The sequence below is a fragment of the Telopea speciosissima genome, chromosome 11 (assembly GCF_018873765.1).
Source record: "Telopea speciosissima isolate NSW1024214 ecotype Mountain lineage chromosome 11, Tspe_v1, whole genome shotgun sequence".
In the NCBI taxonomy this organism is placed as follows: Eukaryota; Viridiplantae; Streptophyta; class Magnoliopsida; order Proteales; family Proteaceae; genus Telopea; species Telopea speciosissima.
Genome location: NC_057926.1, coordinates 53,941,681 through 53,965,309, shown reverse-complemented (window position 1 = coordinate 53,965,309; position 23,629 = coordinate 53,941,681). Strand labels below are relative to the sequence as shown.

Genomic DNA, 23,629 nt, shown 5'->3' with positions numbered 1-23,629 from the left:
ATTAATTCCAATTTCCTAATTGTCCAACATATCTGCCGCAGATTCTTAGTACTGGAAATTAAGCCATAAATGGTGTTTGCTATACTTGGATTAAGCAGCAGGTAGAATACATGACAATGGGAAATGAATGAAATTTATGAAGATTTCTACCCAAAAAAAAAAAAAAGAATGAAATTTATGAAGATGCCAACAAACCCAAAATTTGTGGATAACATGTCCTCAGCTACATATGTACAAACACTTGAAAGTTCAGTGGTGCAATGAGGTTTGGATATGGTCACATACAAACTGAATAACTTAACATCACGGCAACTCCTGTTGTCAAGAAAAAATTCCTATGGCCTCTTTAGTTCTTTATTTATTGATTGGTATCTATGAACTTCAAAAAGTTGATAAATGGTTGATCAATACGTATTGATGCATCGGTCGATGCTTGATCAATGGGTAGCCACTCCCATCAAGTTGTCCATGAGATAGGTGATGGGTTGAAAAGCATAGAAAAAGAGGTCTATCAAACATCCAGGCAACTTCAAGTATTTCTACACATTTAAGAAAATTAAAGATTGTTAGAACAAACACCTACCAAAATACGAACAAAAACAAAAACAGAGCAAGATAACAAGGAGAATTAACGTGGTTAACACACCAGAATGGTGTGCTATGTTCACGGGCAAAGGCGAAGATGTTTCACTATGTAAATCAAAAAAAGTTACAATGGAGGTCTCTGAAGAACACCCAAAATAGCACTGTTTCACTCTCCTAGAAACCCTAAATCAAAAACCCCAAAATCTCACACACTTTACAACAAATTGGATAAGGATACAAATAACTATACGGAATGCAAGGGTGATCTCATTTTACTCATCCAATTTAAGTGTTTTTTTTTCCCCTAGCAGTACATAACAATAGCAATATTGAAAATCATTGCTTTCTGGTCACTTAAGTTCTACAAATAAACCAACAAGAAGTATTCAAAGTTTCCACAAATGACAAAGAATAAAAAAAATTAAAAACAAATAGAAGTTGGAAGTTGGCATCTCTTTTCCCATTATATATAGCTATGATAATCCTACCTTCTACAGAAATCATAAGCATAGGAAGAAGAGATCAAATAGAACAATCTTTGTAAGCTTGTAAAGATTTGATCTATGCAAAAAGAACTCAAGCAAACTCCACCTATAGATAGTCTTGCAGAATGCAATAGCTATCACATGTTACTCACCAATTTCACAGATCTTTTTAGTAGTAGATAACAACAGCAACTTTTATAATCTTCGCTTTCCAGACACTCAAGTTCTACAAACAAACCAACAAGAAGTATTAGAATTCAAAGTCCGCAAAATCATTCAAACACAAAACAAATTGATCTTAATGCCTCCCGTTAGAATTCATTCACAACAATCCTACCTTCTACAGATATCAAGAGCACAGAGAGAAGAACCAAGAGAATAATCTCAGTATACAAGCAAAACTCTGAAACTATATGTAAAATGGACACCCAAGCAACCTACCATAGTTGTCACGGCAGTTAGACGACCCAAGGCGTTGGAGAGGGTAAAAAAGCAAGGCGACACCAAGTAGACGAACAAGGCGTCCAGGCACCCGCCTAGGCGACCAAAGCGCCTGGACGCCAGCGTTGCCTTGACAACTATGCAACCTACACCTACAGATGAACCTGGATAATGCAACTGAGATCACATATAACTCATCAATTTCACAGATTTATTTTTTCAGCAGTACCATGACAGCAAACAATTTTGAAATTATTTACAAAGCCAACAACAGTATTCAAAGTCTCTTACAATAAAAAAGAAACTTAAAACAAATATTATCCTAACCCAATCAGAATCCTTTTATAATAATCCTAACTTGTACAGAAATCAAAAGTATATAAACTTAAAACCTAAGAAATCTCAGTAAGCCAGCAAAAAAAAAATCTTCTCTTTGTGTATCTAATGGACCAAACAATTCAAAATACAAACGGAAGCAATAGCATATCAATCAAACCCAAAGAAGAAATTCTTGAAGCAGGGGACATGGGAGAATGGCATTTCACGGAAACCAGTTCAAATGTAGAAATTCAAAGACCGAGTTTCTTCGCCAAGGGATTGAATTTGCTTGGGGAAGTCGGGTACTTTGTCCCGGCGCATCTATGATCTGGGTTTTCAAAACCATGCGAAAAATTCAAAGTACCCGAACTACACCAAGCAATTTCAAGCCAACAACGATCATATTGAATCATCTAAACAAAAACAAAAACGATTATCTGAAATCTTCCTCCATGGCAAATTCTATACCAGAGAGAACTTATATAGATAGCTTCCTGATTTTCCATTTCTAGCCTAAATTTATTGTCTAACGTGATCCTCACCTCCTCTGTAAAATAATCCGCGAGGACCGAACCAACATTAAATTCTCCTTTGACCTTACCATATACCCAGGGATTTGCAGGGAATCCAACGCCACAAAACTAAAAACCACTCGTCCTCGTACTTGACATATGGTAACGGTTACACTGCCTTAGTCGTCTGTTCATCACACTCTCTCTCTCCTCTTATTTATTTTCCTTTTACAGTACAGCCACAAGTTCGTTTTTTTGTTTCTTCCTTCTCTGCCATGGGTTCTGCTTAAAAACCAGTATTTTCGAATAAGGAAAAATACCCATGGCCAGCCCATGAGTGTGTGGAGATTATTTCTTTTTTGGGGTAAAGATTTGGAGATTCAAGAAGAGAAAGTGTTAATTATATTATATTATTCCTGACAATTTTTCCTCATTTGGAGATTAAATAAGGTAAAATATCCAGGAATAATAACACTACCAATTCTGGATCAAACTATTTCTTTTTTGTTGAAAAAGATTCACATTTGTACTCTGATAAGTATCGTTGTCGGATCCGACCGATACTAATATGTATGGCTGATACACCGATACGATATTGTGTTTTAGATCTGTGCTTCTAAGCATCTTATTGATGAAACTTATTCACACATGTTTGGAGTTACATGGAATGGAAAAAAAATTCTGGAAGTACAGAAGAAGCTTTTTGAGTAATAGTTACGAAAACATATATTCTATTTTACTTGTTTTAGTTGAGAATAGTATTTAATATCTATTATTGTTGAACCCATTTGTCGGTCTCGAATAATTAGTTGTCGTCTCCCAATTACATCTGAGACATGAAATTCAATTAACCGAGAGGTTTAGAAGCGGAAAACTTTACTCCGATCATCAATAGGTTTAACGATAGCATTTATATATAACAAAGCCCAAATAAGTCACCTATTAATGAAACTGGTTTCCGCACACTAATTGATATAGTACGTGTGGGAGATTCCCCTCCCCATGTATATTACATGGGCTGATCCATATCGACTCAATTAATCGTTATTGGATCCGACCAATCTGATCAATACCAATATGTATCGGCCGATACCCCAATACGATAACATGGTAGAGATGGACATAAGAACCTTTAGTGCTAGATCTCTTCCCCTTAGTAGGAATTCCGCTCTCCTCCAGTCGTGGCAAGAGCTAGAGGATCCAGCCCAGCCAAAACAGAAGTGTTTGGGTCATTTATTTCACAGGTGTTCCCCTCCCCCCCCCCCCCCCCCCCGAAATGAACAAACCCCCCTATTTTGGCTGGGTTGGATCCTTCAGCTTCCACCGTGGCTGGAGGAATGCCAGGTTCCTTGAATAGAGCCTGAGCTCTAAAAGGAACGGTCCAAAATCTCGAAAAGGATTTTGTCCAGCACCCTGTTAGGGTTACATGTGTAGCGCCGGACTTGGTGAGACGTGGAAAAACAGCCTCATCTAACCTCAATGTTATAAGTTTGTCACAATATCCTAATCTTCTTACCAAAAAAAAATATTATAATATCCTAATCTCATTTTCTTGTTTTAGGCAAGTCCCATGCGTTTTCTTTCTTTTTTCTTGTTTAATGGGATAAGGAACATTAACCAGTCGCACAGTGTGGCATGTACCTATACCTAGACACAGCCGTGCGCAAATGATCATCGCACCATTGGTCCTTTCTGCCTTTCTAGGGGTGCGCAATGTGCACCGATCATTACACGCACTGCTGTGTTTGACATAGGTACATGACACACCGCATTACCGGTTAGCATTCTTTATCCCTTTTTTTATTTATTATAGAAAGGGAAATCATGCATTAATGGAATCAGAACCATCAAGTTCAAGAACATCCCAAGTAAACATGGGGCTATTGGACTTGGCTCAGGTTCACGTATGAGAATTTTCTCGTACGCCTGCAAGCCATTCAGGTGGAATCCACTCCTCCTTTGAATTCCATTGGATGCTTGCAGACGTTCTCGTACGAGAAACGGCTATAGGAGTTGTAGAGGCTCTCCAACTTTCTGTGATCACTATACGCTGATTGTGAAATTGGGATCTTGAGGGGGGTAAAGGCGCCTTAGAACTCTCTTCTAGTGGAAGGCAGGGGTGGGGATATCTACTAAATATGCTTTCTCCTATAATGAATATATTGACTAATGTTTTATCAAATCCCAACCGGCCTCTCCAAATAAAAGGGATTCTGATAAACCAAATTAGCGAAAAAAAATTTGCTGCTACACTTATAGCAGGAATGTTCTGCTACAAGGCTAGCAGCCAAGGAAATGGAACCCTTTGGGTTCATAAATACCCTCCTAAGTGTTAGTATTTTTTAAAATACCCTTTAAGATCCCATTTGCTTGACTGGCAGCCTTACTAGTACTGTGCAGCAAAATTTCGTCCCAAATTAGCTATCCTCTAATCATGCATGAAGACAACAGAAGATAAGCGTCGCATCAGATTCAATACCCAAAGGCCAAAGATGCGTCATCTCTTCCGTCAGGCAAAGTTTTTATTCCGAGCAGTGGAAATGTGACTCGTGTGCCCAATACTTATTTAGATTCTAATCCATGAAGAGACATACTTTATTGGATTTAAGAGAGACATACTTTGAGGCATGATCCTTGGAGGAAACCAGAAAAAAAAAAAAGAGCAGAGAAGAGGTAGCAGAGAGAAGAAGAGTAATGGATTCGATTCCCAAGCTAATCAAGCTACTCTTTTTCCTCTCCTTTCTCTGCATATCTTTGGCCAATCCAACTCCTCTCTTCCCCAAAGAATCACACCCCTCGAAATCTGGCTACTTACCGATCAATTCTTCAACCAGTTCAGCTATTTACTTCGCCTTCTATGAAGCTCAAAGACCCGTTTTTAATTTATCTCAAACACCCCTCCTCGTTTGGCTCCAAGGCGGCCCCGGCTGCTCTTCCCTTCTCGGAAACTTCTTTGAGCTCGGCCCTTGGCGTTTGAATCCCAAACAAAATGGCAACAACGACCCTGTTCTTGAGTCTAACCCAGGTGCTTGGAATCGCCAATTTGGCCTTCTTTTTATTGATAACCCCATTGGAGCTGGTTTCAGTATTGCTTCCTCTCCTGCAGAGATCCCAAGAGACCAAGAAACCATGGCCAATCACCTTATCGCTGCCCTCACATCGTTTATCTCCTCAGACCCACTTTTCAAATCTCGTCCACTTTACATCACTGGAGAGAGCTATGGAGGAAAATATGTTCCTGCTGTTGGGTACTACATACTGCAACAGAGTTCGGATCTGAACTTAAGGGGAGTTGCAATAGGGAACGGGTTGACTCACCCAGTCACTCAGGTTGCTACTCATGCTGCATCGGCGTATTACTCGGGCTTGATTAATGAGAAACAGAGGACCCAGCTAGAGGAGATTCAAGCACAAGCTGTGAAGCTGACCCAAGAGGGTAAATGGAAGGAAGCAACGGATGCACGTAACAAAATCTTGGATTGGTTGCAGAATTTGACTGGGTTGGCTACCCTTTACGATTTCAGGAGGAAGACCCCTTATGAAACAGAAACTGTCACTGCTTTCCTGAACAAAGAACAAGTGAAGAAAGCTTTAGGCGTAGAAAATTCGTTGGTTTGGGTGGAATGCAGTCATGTCGTTGGGGATGCTTTGCATGAAGATGTGATGAAGAGTGTAAAGTTCATGGTGGAGGAATTGGTGAAGAAGAGTAAGGTATTGCTATACCAAGGGCAGTTTGATTTGAGAGATGGAGTGGTTTCGACTGAAGCATGGGTGAAAGAGATGAATTGGGAGGGACTAGAAAGTTTTCTAATGGCAGAGCGGAAGGTCTGGAAAGTTAAAGAAGAGCTTGCTGGGTACGTGCAAAAATGGGGGAGCTTGAGTCAAGTTGTTGTTTCAGGGGCTGGGCACCTTGTACCTGCTGATCAGGCAGTGAATTCTCAGGCGATGATCGAAGACTGGATTATGGAGAGAGGACTGTTTCAGGATGAGAAAAAGAGCTTCTCATTACCAGATGGTAAGGGTTATTTATGAATTCCTCTCAGGTTCTTCTGAAGTAAAATAATGAATCAAATTATAGGATGGTTTGGTACTTCATAGATAGATCTGTAATCTATGACGTCTAACTAATATCTGATTCTGAATAAGAATACCATCACAGAACTCAGCTCCTTGTACTTCAAATATAGATATGTAATGTAGAAAGTCCAATATTTGATTCTGGAAATTAATTACAGTCTCAGTTGTGTTAGAAAAGGAATTCAAGATTAAAGGCCCAAACAAGAAGGTATACTTCACTTGGTTGCTTCTGACCCTTGGAGTTGAAACTTCAGTAGGTCTAGGATAAAAAAAAACAGATGAAGTAATTCTCACAGTTCAAACTCTTTAAGTTCCACTGGTCATAGGATCAGTTTAGGAAGATAAAGCAGATAAATTCCAGGGGTTTTGGAACTACAACAATCCAAAAACACAGAATTAGCAAAACCAACAATGCATTGGACTTTCATAGTTAGATCTCCAAGCCAATATTACTGAAGTTAATTTCCCACCATCTGTCTTCAGAAAACCAATCAATTTTGTCCAGAGAGATCACTCCTCATATCCCAATCACCTAAAAATGATAACATGAATCCCCTGGACTAAACTTTCTGTTATGATCATGGTTTCCTGCAAACAGAGATGCTCTGCCATTATTGGTTTGTCTTAGTATATTTCACACCCCCCCAAAAAAAAAAGAAAAAAGAAAAGAAACAACCAGCTGCAAGAAGCAAACCCCACAAAAGCTCACATAACGAGTTTATACCATTCACCATTAAAGATTAGTCTCTAAATACTGACAATTTAATGTTTATGAGCATTTCCTAAAAGTATTAACCTAAACACCATTGTTTTGCATGTAAAAGCCTTCAAGACATGAGCCTTTGGTTGTCAGTAACTCCATCAAACTAATGCACTCATGTAAAAGCCTTCAAGACATATATGCCTTTGGTTGTCAGAAATTCCACCACACTAATGCACTGATGTGCGTACATTCAAAAAAGAGGAAATGGTGGGCTCTAAAGTATAAACTGGAAAGGGCCATTACCCAATGCTCCTGTCAAAAATTCCACCACACTATAATGCACTTATGTGCGTGCATTTAAAAAAGAGGAAATGGTGGGCTATAAAGTATAAACTGGAAAACCCAACAACAACTTTCAAGATCTAATAAGAGCCATTACCCAATGCTGGTCCTGCCTATGCAGAGTCTGAGGTGGATTGAGTTTGGAGTCCTAACCTTTCGCAAGAATTGCACAAAATAAAAAGACCCATCACATTCAAGAGAGAAGAGAGGATTTCCTTCCCCCCCCCCCCCAACCCTTGGTAATACTTCAAGGTGGAGATCTAACTAGAGCACTCATATTTGGATCACTGCATATACCAGCATGAGCCATTCTACTCAAAACTCGAGTCCATGGTGAGGCAGCACTTGTGCCAATTCACCTGAGAAGCAACTGGTAAAAATGTATATCAAAAAGACTACTGGACAATGAATGCGATAGGGATACTAAATTTGTAGGATTAAAGTAATTCTGTGATGTTCTATAAGACTTTATCCAATGTTAAGGTTAATTCCTAACCACAACCAAATGATGTGGCCAATCCTACTAAGCTAGTTTGGTGGACAACACTTCAACACACAAATGAATGTATAAGGGGTGCATCATTGACAACAGTTAAGAGCTATGGTCATGTCTTTTTTTTATCAAAATGCAAGCTAGGTAACGAAGTAATGGTTCTGATTACTTGGAGGGTAGCTCCGATTACCACTTGCTAACAAATTTGGATGGAGTGCAACAGACGGAGGTATGAAAATATGAGAAAAACTCCAATGTAGGTGGTAAAGCTATGTTTCAGCGATGTCGCGGTTTGCTCTCGTGGTCGTGGGGTGATAGTCAAATCAGTACATGATCTGATTTTGGCTAGGAAGTTGCATCTTGATATATCCAGACCTCCTGCCTAAAATATTGTTGAGGTTAAGTGGAGACAGTCCCCTCTTGGATGGTGGAAATTAAACATTGATGGATCATCCTTGGGTAACCCCGGGTCCTCAGGAGCAGGCGGAATTTAGAGACTGTTTTAGTTCAGTGATCAGAAGCTTTGCATCTTAGCAAGGAGTGGGAATGAATTTCATGGCAGAGATGGCTGCTTTCTTTATTGGAGTTATACAGGCACGGGATCTACATATTGCAAACCAATGGATTGAGAGCGACTCGGAGGCTGTGGTTAAATCAATTCGATCTCACAAGATACCTTGGTATTTCATGCAGACATGGTGGTCAGTCTCAATCTATTTGGACTCAATACAGTGGCGAATTTCCCATTGTTTCCGTGAAGTGAACGCGGCTGCAGATGCCCTGGCTAATCATGCAGCTAAAGTGAAAATCTCAAATGTTTGGAACAACGCCCCTATCTTCATAACTCAGCCGGTCTCTTGGGACGCACTTGGCCGTCCGTCTTACAGGTTTACATAAATCTTTTTTGGGCCTTAGGTATGTTTTTGTAAAGATTACCAGAGGTTGCTATTTTGCTGATGACAAGACCGAAGGTGAAATGGTTATATTCTGTGTTTTTCTTTTTGGTGTTTCTACAGTCAAACTTATAATTTCCATTCTAAGAGGTTTCACTCCGCCCTAAGGTCTCTATCGGTTCCAAGCCGTCCTTCAAGATCTCAGTCTGGCACATGTAGCCCTTTTCTAGGGTTTTCACTCTAGCATAAGTAATGGTAAGGGGTGCATCATTGACAACAGTTAAGAGCTATGGTCATGTCTTTTTTTTATCAAAATGCAAGCTAGGTAACGAAGTAATGGTTCTGATTACTTGGAGGGTAGCTCCGATTACCACTTTCTAACAAATTTGGATGGAGTGCAACAGACGGAGGTATGAAAATATGAGAAAAACTCCAATGTAGGTGGTAAAGCTATGTTTCAGCGATGTTGCGGTTTGCTCTCGTGGTCGTGGGGTGATAGTCAAATCAGTACATGATCTGATTTTGGCTAGGAAGTTGCATCCTGATATATCCAGACCTCCTGCCTAAAATATTGTTGAGGTTAAGTGGAGACAGTCCCCTCTTGGATGGTGGAAATTAAACATTGATGGATCATCATTGGGTAACCCCGGGTCCTCAGGAGCAGGCGGAATTTTTAGAGACTGTTTTAGTTCAATGATCAGAGGCTTTGCATCTTAGCAAGGAGTGGGAATGAATTTAATGGCAGAGATGGCTGCTTTCTTTATTGGAGTTATACAGGCACGGGATCTACATATTGCAAACCAATGGATTGAGAGCGACTCGGAAGCTGTGGTTAAATCAATTCGATCTCACAAGATACCTTGGTATTTCATGCAGACATGGTGGTCAGTCTCAATCTATTTGGACTCAATACAGTGGCGAATTTCCCATTGTTTCCATGAAGCGAACACGGCTGCAGATGCCCTGGCTAATCATGCAGCTAAAGTGAAAATCTCAAATGTTTGGAACAACGCCCCTATCTTCATAACTCAGCCGGTCTCTTGGGACGCACTTGGCCGTCCGTCTTACAGGTTTACATAAATCTTTTTTGGGCCCTAGGTATGTTTTTGTAAAGATTACCAAAGGTTGCTATTTTGCTGATGACAAGGCCGAAGGTGAAATGGCTATATTCTGTGTTTTTCTTTTTGGTGTTTCTACAGTCAAACTTATAATTTCCATTCTAAGAGGTTTCACTCTGCCCTAAGGTCTCTATCGGTTCCAAGCCGTCCTTCAAGATCTCAGTCTGGCACATGTAGCCCTTTTCTAGGGTTTTCACTGTAGCATAAGTCATCCCTTCTGTGTGAGGGTTGGAAATGAGGATCGTCGACTACTGATATGATACCATTGATATAAAACTCAAGAAAACTTGCCCTAAAAAACGACTTGTAGGGCGAGGACACACAAGATCATATCAACTCTCATCACATCCTTTATAAAATCAATGTGGGATCAATCCCATAAGATTGATATGGGGTCATAAGAGACGAATGCTCCCAAATTTTATGATTCTTGTCTAATTTCAAAATAAGTTTTTGTTGTGAAGTGCTGAAATCAAGTAAATGCTCCTATCATAACAACCCATAATAATTGGAAAAAAGAATCAGTAGAAAACTACATGTAAGAAGAGACAATATTAGCCTAGTATACCTAGCAAAAAAATCCAAGAGTTTGGTTTGATTTTTTTATTTATTTTTCTTCTTTAACGGAACAATGAAGAAGAGTTTGGTGTTGATACTTTACTTGTACATTTCGCATGAGATATAACAGATATAACACCAGAATCATCTTATATTAACATAGCAACTAAAAAATCGTAGTTATTGTTTCAAGCAAACTGATCAAGGTTGTTGTGGTAATGAAGACACTGATTCGTTTGTCAATTAAAATTACAATATGAACTTAATTTTCAGCATTTTGCATTCAAAGTGTGGCCCAATACAAAGGATCCTTTACCCATTCAACGTTCTTAATTTTGGCCTAATCAGCCATCCATTTGGCCCAAATCGGATCCCTCATGTTATTAAGCCCATGTGGTTCAGGACAATTTAGAACTTAGCATATTGGTAGTGCAGAGTGCTTTTCCAGTCTCTCAAATTGTTAGCTCCATGTGTTGTTGATGTAAATCACTTTCTCCCTATTGATGGTTCAAAAACTCGGTTGAAACCAGTGGTTTCAAATCGAGATATCTCGGTCTTTTAAGAAATCGAGACGAAATTTTGTATAACTCAAGTTTCGATTGGTTTTGATTATATTTCGCACATTTCAGTAGTTTCAACTAGTTTCGATCAAAAAATACCAAGTGTCAACCAGTTTCAACAATTTCGACCAATTTTAACAGCACATGACATGTTGAGTTTTGCCCTGAAAATACTAGGTTTCGACCTAATCTAGAAAATTTCGATTTTCTGGCTGGTCGAAACTTGTCTTGGCACCGAGATTTAGAACCTTACTCTAGTCTATGTTTGGTTATAAAGGAGAAAAATTTTATTATCATTATCCCACATGATTGTATCACTAACTTTAAATCATTTTATGTTAATTGGATGTTAAATTTCACAGTATTTTGCATTAAAAAATCCCTTGGGTTTGAAAAGTAAAGTAGAAAATAGGAGAAGGTTCCCACAACGTTAGTTGGGAGAGAAATCTACATACCACGCTAACAATAGTCTTAAAAATGGTATCACGAGAGAGATTTAAAAAACCCTCTTTGTGAGGAAAATTGAATTCCGATACTTTAGAAAAAAAATTCGCATAACAAATACATCTAAAAAATATCATTACTAAATATAACAAGAAGTTTAATCATGTTGAGTTAATGATTACAATTTGCAAATTTTTATTTCCTTTCCCTTGATTTTCCTTGCTACCAAACAGAGATTCAATAAAATTTTCACGACATTAACCTGTTCAGTAGAATTGAAGAATCCCACGCTATTGGGGGAAAACCAAACAAATCCAAGAAGGACGAAATCCCTGGGCCCTCGTCCAGGCTGCCTTTTCGTCCCTGTCTTCCCTTGAAGGCCCAACCCAACCCAACACTCCAAAAGAACCCAAACCATATCCAGTCATTCTTGTCTTGGGTTACGACATTACGTGCAATTCCTCCCGTAAAAAGGCACATGACCCCCTCAATCTCTCCAGTATCCTGTCTCTTTCTCTCTGCGGTCTCTTTTTAACATCCAGGTAGCTGAAGACATTCACAACTCCCACACCCACACAGGCAGACCCGAACGACATGTCCCCAAATCATCTTTTCCAATGCCTCTCCTTCTTCCTCTTCTTCCTCCTTCCAGCAGCTCTGAACGCTGCGCCAATAATAGTGAAACCAGAACCAGCGATGATCCAGCCATTATTCCCAAATCCATCTCACCCAGCCACGATCCCAGCCTTCCCCGAACAATCTGACCTCACTGGCTGCCCTCTCGACCTTCCCAATGAGCTCTTCCATGCTATCACCCTCGCTTGCGGTGCTTCCAAAGCCAATAACGGAAATGCAAGCGCAGAGCTGAAGCAGAGTCGCTGCTGCCCCGTACTGGCCGCGTGGCTCTACTCGGCTTACTCCGCCACTGCCCTTCAAAGGGCAGGCAAGAACAGGATGACCAACCAGCCGTACGACCTGCCTGCGCTGCCTGACGACTCGGAGACTTGCGTAGGTAATCTGAAGAATGCGTTACAGGAGAAGGAAATCCAGCTACTGCAGCCCAATGAGACCTGCGACCTTGTCTATTGCTATTGTGGTATAAGGCTTCAACCCTTCAGCTGTCCTGAAGCATTCTCGGTGTCCGAAGAAGGTAAGCTGGTTGGGGGTGAGAATGTGAAGCGCCTCGAGAAGGATTGCTTGAGCAACAATAAAGGGTTTTCGAGTCTTGCTGGTTGTTCCAAGTGCTTGAACTCACTTTACCAGGTAAGCTTCAAATCGAAGCTCTTAATTTCTCTCAAATCGATTACAAATAATGGAGATGATAGCGTAGAATGCGAATCTGGAGAGTGGATATACGAACCCACAAAGGCTTCCACTTTCCAATTTCCTTTTTTCTCTCCCAACCTCCAATTCCATGTCCAGTTATTTGGGAAAGTTTCATAGTTTCTTCTTTGGATTCCTAATCCTTAATTTACAGTAGCTTATGATTTCTTCTTTTAAGGTGTGGGTTCCATTTTTTCTTATCGGACGGCTAATCTTTTTTTTTAAATGTAATTTATGGCAGCTTAACAGGGAGAATAGTGTGAATTATAGTAAAGAAGACAGGAAGAGCAAAATGCATAACAACGACTGCCACTTGATGGGTCTAACTTGGTTGCTCGCGGAGAATCGAACGGCTTACATTCCAACGGTGGGTGCAGTCCTTCGGGCTCTCATGATGAGCACTGATGGCTCTGATCCTAAATCTTGCAGCTTGACCAGTGACGGGATGCCCTTTGCCGTAGGATCTGATGAGTTGGACAGTAAATCTTCCTCCACCACTACCCTTTTACCTCCCGTGAAAATCACCATCGCCTTGGTGGCACTTTCTTTGGTGTATTTCTCTCCATATCCGTGATGTTTTATTAGTATTGTAATTGTGTAGGGATTAAAACGAAAAAGGTCAAAAAAAATTAGTCCTGTAATTTTCTTTTGTCATTTTTCGATCTGTCTGTCAGCATGTATCATCACTTCTCCTTATGTATCTATAGTTTAGGTGGATAAAATTGTTGTAGCTTTGATTATCGTATGTTTGGGATAGAAATGGGAATTTGTTGATTTTTAATGAATATTTTTGGGAAGAAGAACGTTGCCCGGGCCACGTGGCTTGTGCATCCAGGAGTCAATGAGAGAACATGTTGGAGTATCGATCAAGGGGATTTTTTATGTTGTACGGGACATGGCAGTTATTTCAAGGTGATGTGTCTGGTTGCACTCTGCATGCAACCAAGCAGCATTTTTTTTCCTATATTTTTAATAAGGGAGAGCGATGGGTACGCCACATTATTCACCAAAAACAAAATGATTGAATTTTTCGATGGAGGAACAAACTTGATAGAGACCTTTAGCACAAACAAGTATGAGTGGAGGTTGGGCACGCTACTAGCTTTCCTAAAACTAGCAACTCAACCAATGGGAGGGGTTCGGGGACTACTCCGATGGAGGAGGAGAGCGGCAGACACAGTCCTAGGGCATAGTGCTATCAAGCCCAACCTTTACTAGTACCCTACCCTACGGAAGAGAATTGAGTTTAAAAGAGGACATGCCACAATGCCCTTGATCGATTACGATGCAATTAAGATTGATTAATCAAAATGGATTAAAGATCACTAATCTATCAATTAATTAATTGATCTTGTTTTTGGTTTTTAGGGTTGTTGGAAGATCTAACCCCAAACCTAAGGATGTGGTGTTTGAAGGGGAGTATGGGGTGGGATAGTTTAAGTAAGTGGGTCCTATGTATAGTAGGGTGGAACAATAGGGGATGGAAAGGAAGGGGAAACCATTGTAGCATCCCACCCCCTTTTAGTTTGGTCGTGGGATGGGATTTGAGAATGTTCAAGAGAGAGAGAGATACGACACAGGGATGCAGGAGATGAGAGAAGAGAGAGAGAGGTGATATGAGGGAGAGGAGAGAGAAGGCAGAGAGTTGAGTTGTAGATAGGGGTGAGGAGAAAGAAGGGGAGAGGAGAGGAGAGGAGAGGAGAGAGAAACCGTGAAGGATTGGCAAACAAGGAGGAGGCAAATGAGTGCAAGAATTTGTTCCCCTGTCCGATATGGTTCCCTAGTGCCTCTAATAGAAGGGGTTGGATCCCACCCGGGTAGTGTGTTCGGTCAGGGAATGGAATGGTCATTTCAGCCCCCTATAAGAGGAACCACACAATTGTACCGGTCAATGAATCTCAGAGGATAAAAGTCCATGAGTGCAAAGGCAATAGAAATCTAGGAGGAGACGTAATCTTAGCATTGTGAGGAGGGCTGAGGCGTCAATCTCAACTCATGGTTGCAATTTTGCTTCCTTGAGAATCCTGTGTGCTTAAGCTTGCTCTTGAAGATGAGAATGGGGTTGTCCCTAAACCTTGGTTTGGATTCAATTTAAGCTCCATAATTGACAGTGGACCACCAAGATTGGGGGTCAAGGTCAGGTTGATTCAGATGATGTACCTTTAAGCTAGACATCTCAAAATGGATTTTCCCCCTTTTTACAACACCGGGGTTAGACTATGCTTCACGTGGCTATAGAAGGCTCAGATCGAGGTTGTGATCGTTGAGTATTCATCATCAACATATGTACGGTGCAAACTACGCAAAATCTTTTTTTTGTGTTTCATTACATCTGAGTTCTGGGTTCACTGTATGGTTTATAATTAGAGCTTCGTCCCAAAGATTATTTCTAACAAAAGATCCATGAACTCAAACAAAATATATTGTATGCCATGAATAAATTGAGACTATGATCATAATCATAGTGCTTTTCTCAAAAGAACGCAAATTATTGCAAACCATTTCACCAAGAGAGAAACCTAGGGTCATTTGTTGGTTTAAGACATTCGCAATAGAGCATCTACTATGTGAGACGTTGAATTTTAAGTTCCATGACCTTCCCTCCCCACCCCACTGTCCTTTGGCTTTGCCCTCGCCCTCTATCCCCTTGGAACTCCACTCCCCCCCCCCCCCCCAACTTCCCAGCTCCCCTGTTTATGTCCCTTTGGCTAATCTTTCTTTTTCCCTCTTTGCTACGTGTCGCACATAAGCAAGACGTAAGTTGGTGTTGATCTGGTGGTATGCGGCAGAGTTTTGAAGGTAAATAGGATTGAGTATCTTATCAAGCTATGTAGCAGACACCAATGCCTCCATGTGTCTATCTATCTCCTCATATAATAGGGGCAAAATTATCATTCCATTGGAGAAAAGGTGTTAATTCCTTTTCGACCAAAAAAAAAAAAAAAAAAAGAGATGAGTGGTAGACATAAAGAGGTATTTGCGTATACTACTCAGTCTGGTAGTGTTCTTTCCGTCTTTCTCCCTTCTATTTATTTGTAGATACACTTGCATCGTTACATTTCCCAATTCGTCTCAAGGGGATGTTTTAGTAATTATAGCTCAAGGGTCACGTGACCCTTTTTCTATGGCTACTTGGGAGTTGGGACTAGGGTTGCAATATGGTTGGGTTGAGCCGGGCTTTTTAAAACCCCAACCCAACCCTGAGTCTCCTTAGCTCGGCCCAAGCACGACCCGACCTTAACTCAGGGCCTGGAAAATCCAACCCTGACCCACCCATAGGTTTGGGCCGAGCTGACCCTGATTAGCCTTGAACATGGAGTAGGGGAAGGGAGAGATACATGGATTGGATTGAATTGGGCTGCTCAGGGAGAAAATTATAAATTTTACACAAAATAACACTATAATAAAATATATTATCACTTATATTATCTTCATATATAATATATTATATAACAAAATATGTTTAACATTTAAAGTTTATTTTATATAGGGCAAATTTCACGGACACCCCCTATAACTATTTGAAATGACAAGAACACCCTAAATTTTGTCAAAATGGCAACCTTCCCCCTGACATTAAGCAAGGTTACCCCCAAGATAAAATGACGATTTTACCCTCTTAGAAGAGTTACCATCCAAAGTGACAATGTCGATTTTACCCTTTTAGTAAATTTTCCTAAAAATTACTAAGAAATCTATCATCTTCCACATTTCTCTTCCCACTGGAGCGCGTTGAGGCACCGTAGGAGAGCACAACCACCGTGGGCGGCCATCAGCTGCTCCAGCTCCAGCTGTCGACAATCAACTCTGGCGATTTCTTCTCCGGCGACGATTACTTGCAGCAACTCATCATCACCCATCTGCAGAAAATGAAACAAGAAATTGTAAGTGACCTATTGATCTAGGGTTCCATTAAACTGTCTAATCAAGGTTTTTGTGTTCTGGATTATTGGATGTCCATTTCTATTGCATAATAATCTAATCATTTTGATGTTTAGTGTTAAACATACATAAGTATTCAATATAAGTTCAGTTAAAGAAGAAAAGAAATCGAAATTTCTCTGCATAGTATATACCTTCAGAACTCACGAGCTTGGCTGATTCAGAGGACACGAATGTTGCGAAGCAATTCAAAGCAAGAAGTCTGATAAGAGCTCCACAAAATAACTTCTGAGCTACCAAATCAGCTTCCATTTTGTTGTTGCAGCGGATCTTACTTCGTTTTGGATCCAAAAATCTAGCAGGTGGAAGTAAGGGAAAGTGAGAACAGAGGAAATAAATATCGGAGAAAGAAGAAGAACAGAGAACTCCATGGTGGCATATTATCCCCACTGGTCTCCATCGGAATATCTTCATAGGCATCAAAGTTAATGCCACCGCAGCCAGGCCGTCCCAGATTAGACCTTGGACCATCCCAACGATTTCCACCTAAAGCAGCATCAAACTTGGTCGATCATTACTGATGGAAGAGCCATTGAATACGGTGGCCGGTTACGGAGGTGTGGAGGAACATAAGACGCTCTTGCAGAACGTGAAGTGCTACCAACTTCTTCTTTTTCTCCTTTTGCATGTATTTCCCTAATCCCCCTCTCCTCTCTTTCTTTTCTTTGCCTCACTTCTTAAGCCTCTGCAACTTTGCAACATCAAGCAGGCAAGCATTATTCTCTCTCTTTGTGTCTCACTATTCATCTTAGACTTAGAGCTTGCGTTTCATACAAGGTTAAAAGAGCAGGGTGGGGTGGAGTTGCAGGAAAGGGGTTGCAAGAGGAGAAAGAAGAAGAAGAAGAAGCCCCATGGCCCTCTTCCTTGTTCTTGCTTCTTCCGCCGTCAATCAAAGAGAAAATGAAAAGGGTTTCAGATGTTGGATTTGTGTTTGGTTGAGTGGGAGAGATAAAGAAATAAAAGAGGTTTAAATGGGGTGTTAGAGAAGAAAATGGGACCGGTGATGGCATTTTGGATTTCAGGAAACAGAAAAACAAATAGACAAAATGGAAGAGAAAGTGGGTCAGTGGGTTCAGTGGTGTGGAGAAGAAATAAAAGGGGTAAGAGAAGATGAAGAAGATGCAGCAATAGCAGCAACGACAGTGTCAGCGGGCAGCGGTTAGCGGCAACGACAGTGGCAGCAGTCAGCGGCAACGGCAAAACGATGAAGAGAATGATTTGTATTTGAGGTTTTAACCTTAAGGGTATTATGGGAAGTTCATCATGTGGTAAGGGTAATTTTGTCATTATAAAAGAGTTAACAGTGACTTAATTGTGCAGACCGTTAGAAATGGATTAAGTTGAAATAAAGTCATAAAGTAAGGGGTATCTGTGATATTTTTACAAAATTTAGGGTGTTCTTGTCATTTTGAATAGTTATAGGGGGTGTCCATGAAATTTGCCCTTTTATATATAATACATCAATGGGCTGATGTTCTCTGTGCAGCAGTGTAGCCTGTGCCCAGACACATGGGCCTACCATTTAGGGGGACTAGGTGGTCATTTCACCAACCGCCATGTGTCTAGGCACAGCTTGCACCCCGAGCACAGAGAACATTTGGCCTACATCAATATATAAATTTTGGAAAGCAGCTTTTTGTCTGGGAGTGTAGCTTACGCCAACACTCTTGTGAGTCTATCCCTCTCCTTAAAACAAGGGGGGTAGAGGCATCTTTTCAAATGAGGAGGAGAGAGATAGACTAATGGGAGTGATGGCATAGGCTACACTACCGGATTGAGAACTTTCACCCATATATTTTATAGGTATAACTTAAATCAGGGTTTGGGCCGGGTTGGGCTCAACCCATGGCCTCAACCCTGGCCCAACCCGACCCTAACTTAGGGTCAGAATCTCAGCCCAAGCCCTGTTCGGATTCAGGCGATTCGGGTTGGCCAAACTTGCACCCCTACTTGAGACTTGGGACTTGGGATCTGGGATAATACCCGATGGCCCCACACTCCACTCGCTATCTAGGAACCGCCTTCTGGCTCCTGGTGCCTCCAATACCGGAAGTGCTTCAGCTTCGAGGTTGTGAAGTTGAAACTTCAACTCAGAACGCCTTCTCCTCTCCCACAGGAGCTACGCTTAGTGAGTTACTTCTCTACTGCCTGAATTTGGTCCCTACTTCCGTGCTAGGGTTTCCCAGTTCCAAGTACAGTCTTTTCCTTATTCGCAGGTATTTATTCATTCATTTTCAACTGTTTCTCTTTATTTCCATACTTGAATATCTCTCCTCTACTAATCTCTTTGTTCCTTTGCCAGGAGTTTGACGTTCTATTTAGCTATTTGACCATTTATCTTTAGACTCTGTATGGAACATTAGGTTATGGATGGGTGGCACTGTTATAATCTTTGCTGCGTTTACTATTCTAGAGTTTAAGGCCTTTAGCCTATCAAGTTTCTGCTCTATCTGGACAAGCTACTATCGTTAGTAACTCTCGCAAGGGACAGCATTGCCAAGTTCAGTTTGAAGAGGATATAGTGACACTTGAAGAGAAATTTATAATTATGGGTCTGAGACTTCTATAGTATGGGATGCAAGAGTTAAATCCTTTTCCTGGTCTCTTACTATGAAAAATTAGAAATTCATATTGGTTGAAAGAATTTTAGTGAATTATGATAACTAAGATGAATATGTTTGTCAATTGCTATTCTTTTGTAAGTTCTTGAGAACTTAGGTTGTGGAAATTGCGTGACGTTTCTCTGGACCTTAATTAAAATCTGGGTTATAGATTCTCTATATCTTGTTGCAAACATAACATGGTCCGGGTCTGTTATTTAAATGAAAGGTTCCCCCTTGACCATTTCAGGAACTCTTTCAATCCTGTGTCTATTTTTTTTATTTTTTTGAATTTACTGCATAATGCATTTTTAAAGGAGAAACTTAGCAAGCATACATTGTTAATTGGAGATGGTGAACCACCAGGGGATTTTTTCCCCTCCAAATTACAAAGACATTGAATCAGATATATTTCTACTTTTTGGCCTTTGATTTTTGTTTCCTACTATCTTTTGTATCTGATTTCATGACATTTATTATTAATATTGCCTATAAAGAACAATTCTTCCTGTTATGTTCTAGAGATGTTATAAATGTTGGATAAAACCAGCAGTAGCAGGATGGAAACCGTTTAACATTTTATTTTCTTCTGATTGTCATAATATTTCTTCTTCCTATATACATTACCTATCAAATAATAATTAATTATAAACCTTGCAGGTAATATTAATTTATTATTGAGATTTGTCTCATCCAATTCTGTGTGCCTACTAGACATGCCTACACATGGCACTGGCCACCTCGAACTTGCGACCATGTAGCATGGTATAATAACTTCACTTTTTTTATTTTATATTGAGAGTATTTTTGTCTCATCATTTTCAGCAGTAACCATTATTTTGCTTTTCTTCTGGAGATAATTGTGTTTTTTTGCCGTACAGTTTTTAACATGTTTGAAGGGAAAATATTTGAATTGTTGTCTTATATTTTATCCTACAAATTTGTGTTAGATTTGAGAATATTTACAAGTTTAGCCTTTTTAATGACTCCAAACATGATAAAATCTTGTTAAGAAAACTGAGATTGTTAACTGTTGATGATGTATCTAGGCTGTACTCCAAAAAAATACAGCCACAGGTTTAGGGATTCTCCTACACCAGCAGCACCATAGGTTTATCCCTACACCAGCAGTAAAATTGTAGTCCGATGATGTTAGGTTTTATTTTATTGGACTTTTATTTAATTTCCTATTTATGTTTGAGTTGTAATCCCAATTGGAATCCTAGTCCTAGTTGAGAATCCTAGTTAGATTCTTACTTCTATTTTCTAGTTTCTATTTTTTTTGTGTTCAGCCATTAGGGCTGTATATATAATTGCTCTGAAGAGCTTCCCATGATTTGAAGAAATAAAATTATTGCTGTTTGCAATCTGATTGTCCTGGGAGAGGCTGTGAGGGTGAGATACCCAGGCTGAGATAGCCACCTATCCCTATGCCCATGATCCTTCTACTTGATCTTCTCCATCTCCCATTCTTTCTATGTTCTTGTTGCTGATTTCAAGACTGATATCTCTGCAACCGAAAGGGGTTTTCTTCATCAAGCTTGGTGACTGCATTCATCCCTTCAAGAGGACCACTCGATCCATACTTGTGGAAGATCAGACCACATATCTGGTCGCTATCAGATTTTTCTCCATTGAAGATATTGAGTGACTTGATCCCCAAGTCTCTAATGATGCAACTTCAGATCTCCATAACAGATCATCAGAATCAGCTCATCTTTGGAGGACTGATCCCCTATCTTCAGATCATCCTTCGATCCACAGTAAGTCCCATCTATTGGCTCAATCTGTCATGTTTTCAAATTTTGGTTTTCTGGTTAGAGCCTGCAGCCAGGGGAGTTTGTTACTGCCTGGGTTGTTATTTCTACTTGTGTTAATTATTATAATTGGCCTTACATTAGTTGAACTTCTAATGATGCTTTGTTCAGTGAGGCGCTGGTGGTAGTTGAATTTCGGATCGGGTTTGCTGTCATTTTTAGTACTGTAATAGAAAGATCAAAACAGTACCAGAATACATGATCTTTTCTCTGAGTGTAAGTTTAGATTAAAGGATAATTAATATAGAAGCAAATCAGATGGTGGGATGAGTCTGAAACTCAAGTCAAGTTCAGTATTTGGGAGAGAGAACCGTTGCTGAAAGTTAAAACTTGATCTGATGGTTAGATCAGAATATATTGATTAATCCCAGTTCTAATAGGAAAAGGGTAAAACAGTAATTCCAGAGACCAAAACAGAAATCAGAATTAGGGTTTGAATTCTGTCAATCGATTCTGCATATGGATACCATACAGATCATAAAACAGTAGCTTGATAATGCATAAATCAGTATCTAGTGTGCGGAAGGGCAGAATAGAAAATCTAAAATATTTCCAGATCGACAGGTCAGAATCTTGTCAAACTTGAATTGAGTTCTTATTTTTGATTGAAGAATATTAGGTCAAAATATGGTATGATTCTAAAGGTCAGATTGCTCAAAACAGAAGTCATGCAAAAAATGCCTTGTATATGAATTCCTATTTAGAGTAGGCAAGTACAGGAAATTTCAGAAGCAATACTTGTTAATGGAAAAGAAGGTTAAGGAAGAAGAAAATAGTGAAAGAAAAGCGCCTAGGCGTCACCCCGCAAGGTGGTTTGAAAGGATTGAACACCAACCAGCCTTGATCAAACACAAGGTTCCTTGATCGAACACAAGGGATTTCTTCACGCAAGGAAGAGAAGAGAAGCAATAGCTTTTCATTAATCAAAATTCGTGTACAATTCTGGCCCCCCTTACAAACTTATATAGAAGACTCAGAAACAGACTCCTACGCTAAAAGGAAAGGTCTAACCCAATCCTTAACTAATATGGTAACCTAATTTGACTAGGAAACTAAAATAATGAAGGGAACTAACTCAAAACAGGACTGGACTTGTAGAATCCTAATCTAGCCTAACTAAAACACTTATTATAATAAGTAAAATAAAGAAATAGAATCACTTAAGTAACTAATCCCTTATGCGTAGCCTATACCTATATTATAGGCCCATTAAAGTGGCCCATTACAATGAAAACCCATGGGATCAGGGGCCCAACACATACATAGTTAGTTTACTAGTTGCCTTATATTGTAATTCTCTTTTTCCCTTTTACCTCCCTAGGGAGGAGTATGTAATTTGTTCTATTCTCATTAGTGAAGTAATATAGGTGTGTGAGAGACATTCTCTAACACACACAACTTTCCACCGAATTCTCTTTCTCTCCATTTCTTCATCTTCCTCTTCTCTTCTTCTTTCTTACTTTACATCCATTACCTAAATCTCAACTTGGTATCAGAGCTTTCTCTGATTCTGGTTTGAGAGTCGTTCTACTTGCTCTCCTTCTTCTCTCCCTCTCTTTGGAACCCTAGGTTACAAAGGGGTTCCAAGGAAGGGGCTGCTATGTGAAAAACTTTGAAGGAATCATGCCATATGTCTAGATGAAGACTATGGAAACACCAATAGAGGTATCCAGGTGAAGATTTGACTATTTAAATCCCAAATCAACAAAGGAAAGTTCAGATGGGTTACGCACTTCTCGTGTATAGCTTGTCTCTTCTTCACCCTACGTTTGTTCAAGTCCAATCTTGGTTCATTGGAGTCGCCTTAGGCTCCTCTTTCATGCTTCCAAAAGCCTGGTTGCAAAGGGAGAAAGCTCAAGACCTGCAACTCATGTTTGTCTTCTTTGCTACAGAACCACCAGCATTTTCTTTCTTTCTTTCGATTCTCCCTTATTCCAACATATTTTACAGGGAGCAGGCTTGTTAGAATCGCCCAGAGGCATCCTTTAAGGTCCTTAGGGAATTGGCTAGTGATATGGAATGATTTAGAACATAGTTCTCTCTTTACAGCTTCTGGTTTACCTCTTTGTTTCACCTATACAGCCTTGTGGTGTGTTGCATGGATGCTGTTGGTTGAAGGAGTACTTTATTTGAGTGTTCTTGATTGTTATGGAGTGAAGCTAAGGTGAACATAGTACATTTTCTTGTGGTGGAATCGATTGCTGATTTGTCTCTGTATTTGGGTTAAATGTGGTCTTCAAATTTGAGTTGAATATTTTTCTTTTGAAGTGGGACTGCTTTGTGTTGATAAGGAAAGTGGTTTGAGCTTCTCCGGTTGTGGTGTTGCATTTCTGTGATCTTTGAGTTGTTCACTTTGTTTGGCTGCTGGACTGCCTTCTTTCTTGGGTTGAGAAGTGTACTCCCCATTGGATTTGAGAA

The 23,629-nt window shown here is 40.0% G+C and overlaps 3 protein-coding genes across 5 annotated transcripts in view; all 3 read left to right on the top strand.

Moving 5' to 3' along the window:
* The first annotated feature begins 4,947 nt into the window (after positions 1-4,947).
* LOC122644648 (serine carboxypeptidase-like 50) lies at positions 4,948-6,438 on the top strand. The gene is made up of 2 exons (XM_043838037.1): positions 4,948-4,987; positions 5,022-6,438. The coding sequence occupies exons 1-2, from the start codon at positions 4,969-4,971 to the stop codon at positions 6,371-6,373; spliced, it is 1,371 nt and encodes a 456-aa protein (XP_043693972.1). The 5' UTR covers positions 4,948-4,968; the 3' UTR covers positions 6,374-6,438.
* Positions 6,439-8,217: 1,779 nt separating this feature from the next.
* Positions 8,218-23,629, top strand: part of LOC122644647 (ATP-dependent DNA helicase homolog RECG, chloroplastic) — a 133,882-nt gene continuing 118,470 nt past the window's right edge. The window contains exons 1-3 of one of the 3 annotated variants that reach the window (XM_043838034.1): positions 8,218-8,229; positions 18,993-19,010; positions 20,055-20,159. In XM_043838034.1, the coding sequence (XP_043693969.1) occupies positions 20,121-20,159 (39 nt within the window). In that variant the 5' untranslated portion in view covers positions 8,218-8,229; positions 18,993-19,010; positions 20,055-20,120. Of the gene's footprint in view, positions 8,230-18,832; positions 19,011-20,054; positions 20,160-23,629 lie in introns of those variants that run through there. The other 2 variants (XM_043838036.1, XM_043838035.1) reach the window with 2 other exon arrangements.
* Positions 12,123-13,426, top strand: LOC122645354 (uncharacterized GPI-anchored protein At4g28100-like). The gene is made up of 2 exons (XM_043838665.1): positions 12,123-12,792; positions 13,094-13,426. Exons 1-2 carry the CDS (start codon positions 12,124-12,126, stop codon positions 13,424-13,426), a joined length of 1,002 nt encoding a protein of 333 aa, XP_043694600.1. The 5' UTR covers position 12,123.

Coding starts and splice junctions, on each gene's coding strand:
- LOC122645354 (XM_043838665.1), top strand. CDS start 12,124: ATGTCCCCAAATCATCTTTTCCAATGCCTCTCCTTCTTCCTCTTCTTC. Junction 12,793..13,093: donor GCTTGAACTCACTTTACCAG/GTAAGCTTCAAA, acceptor AATTTATGGCAG/CTTAACAGGGAGAATAGTGT.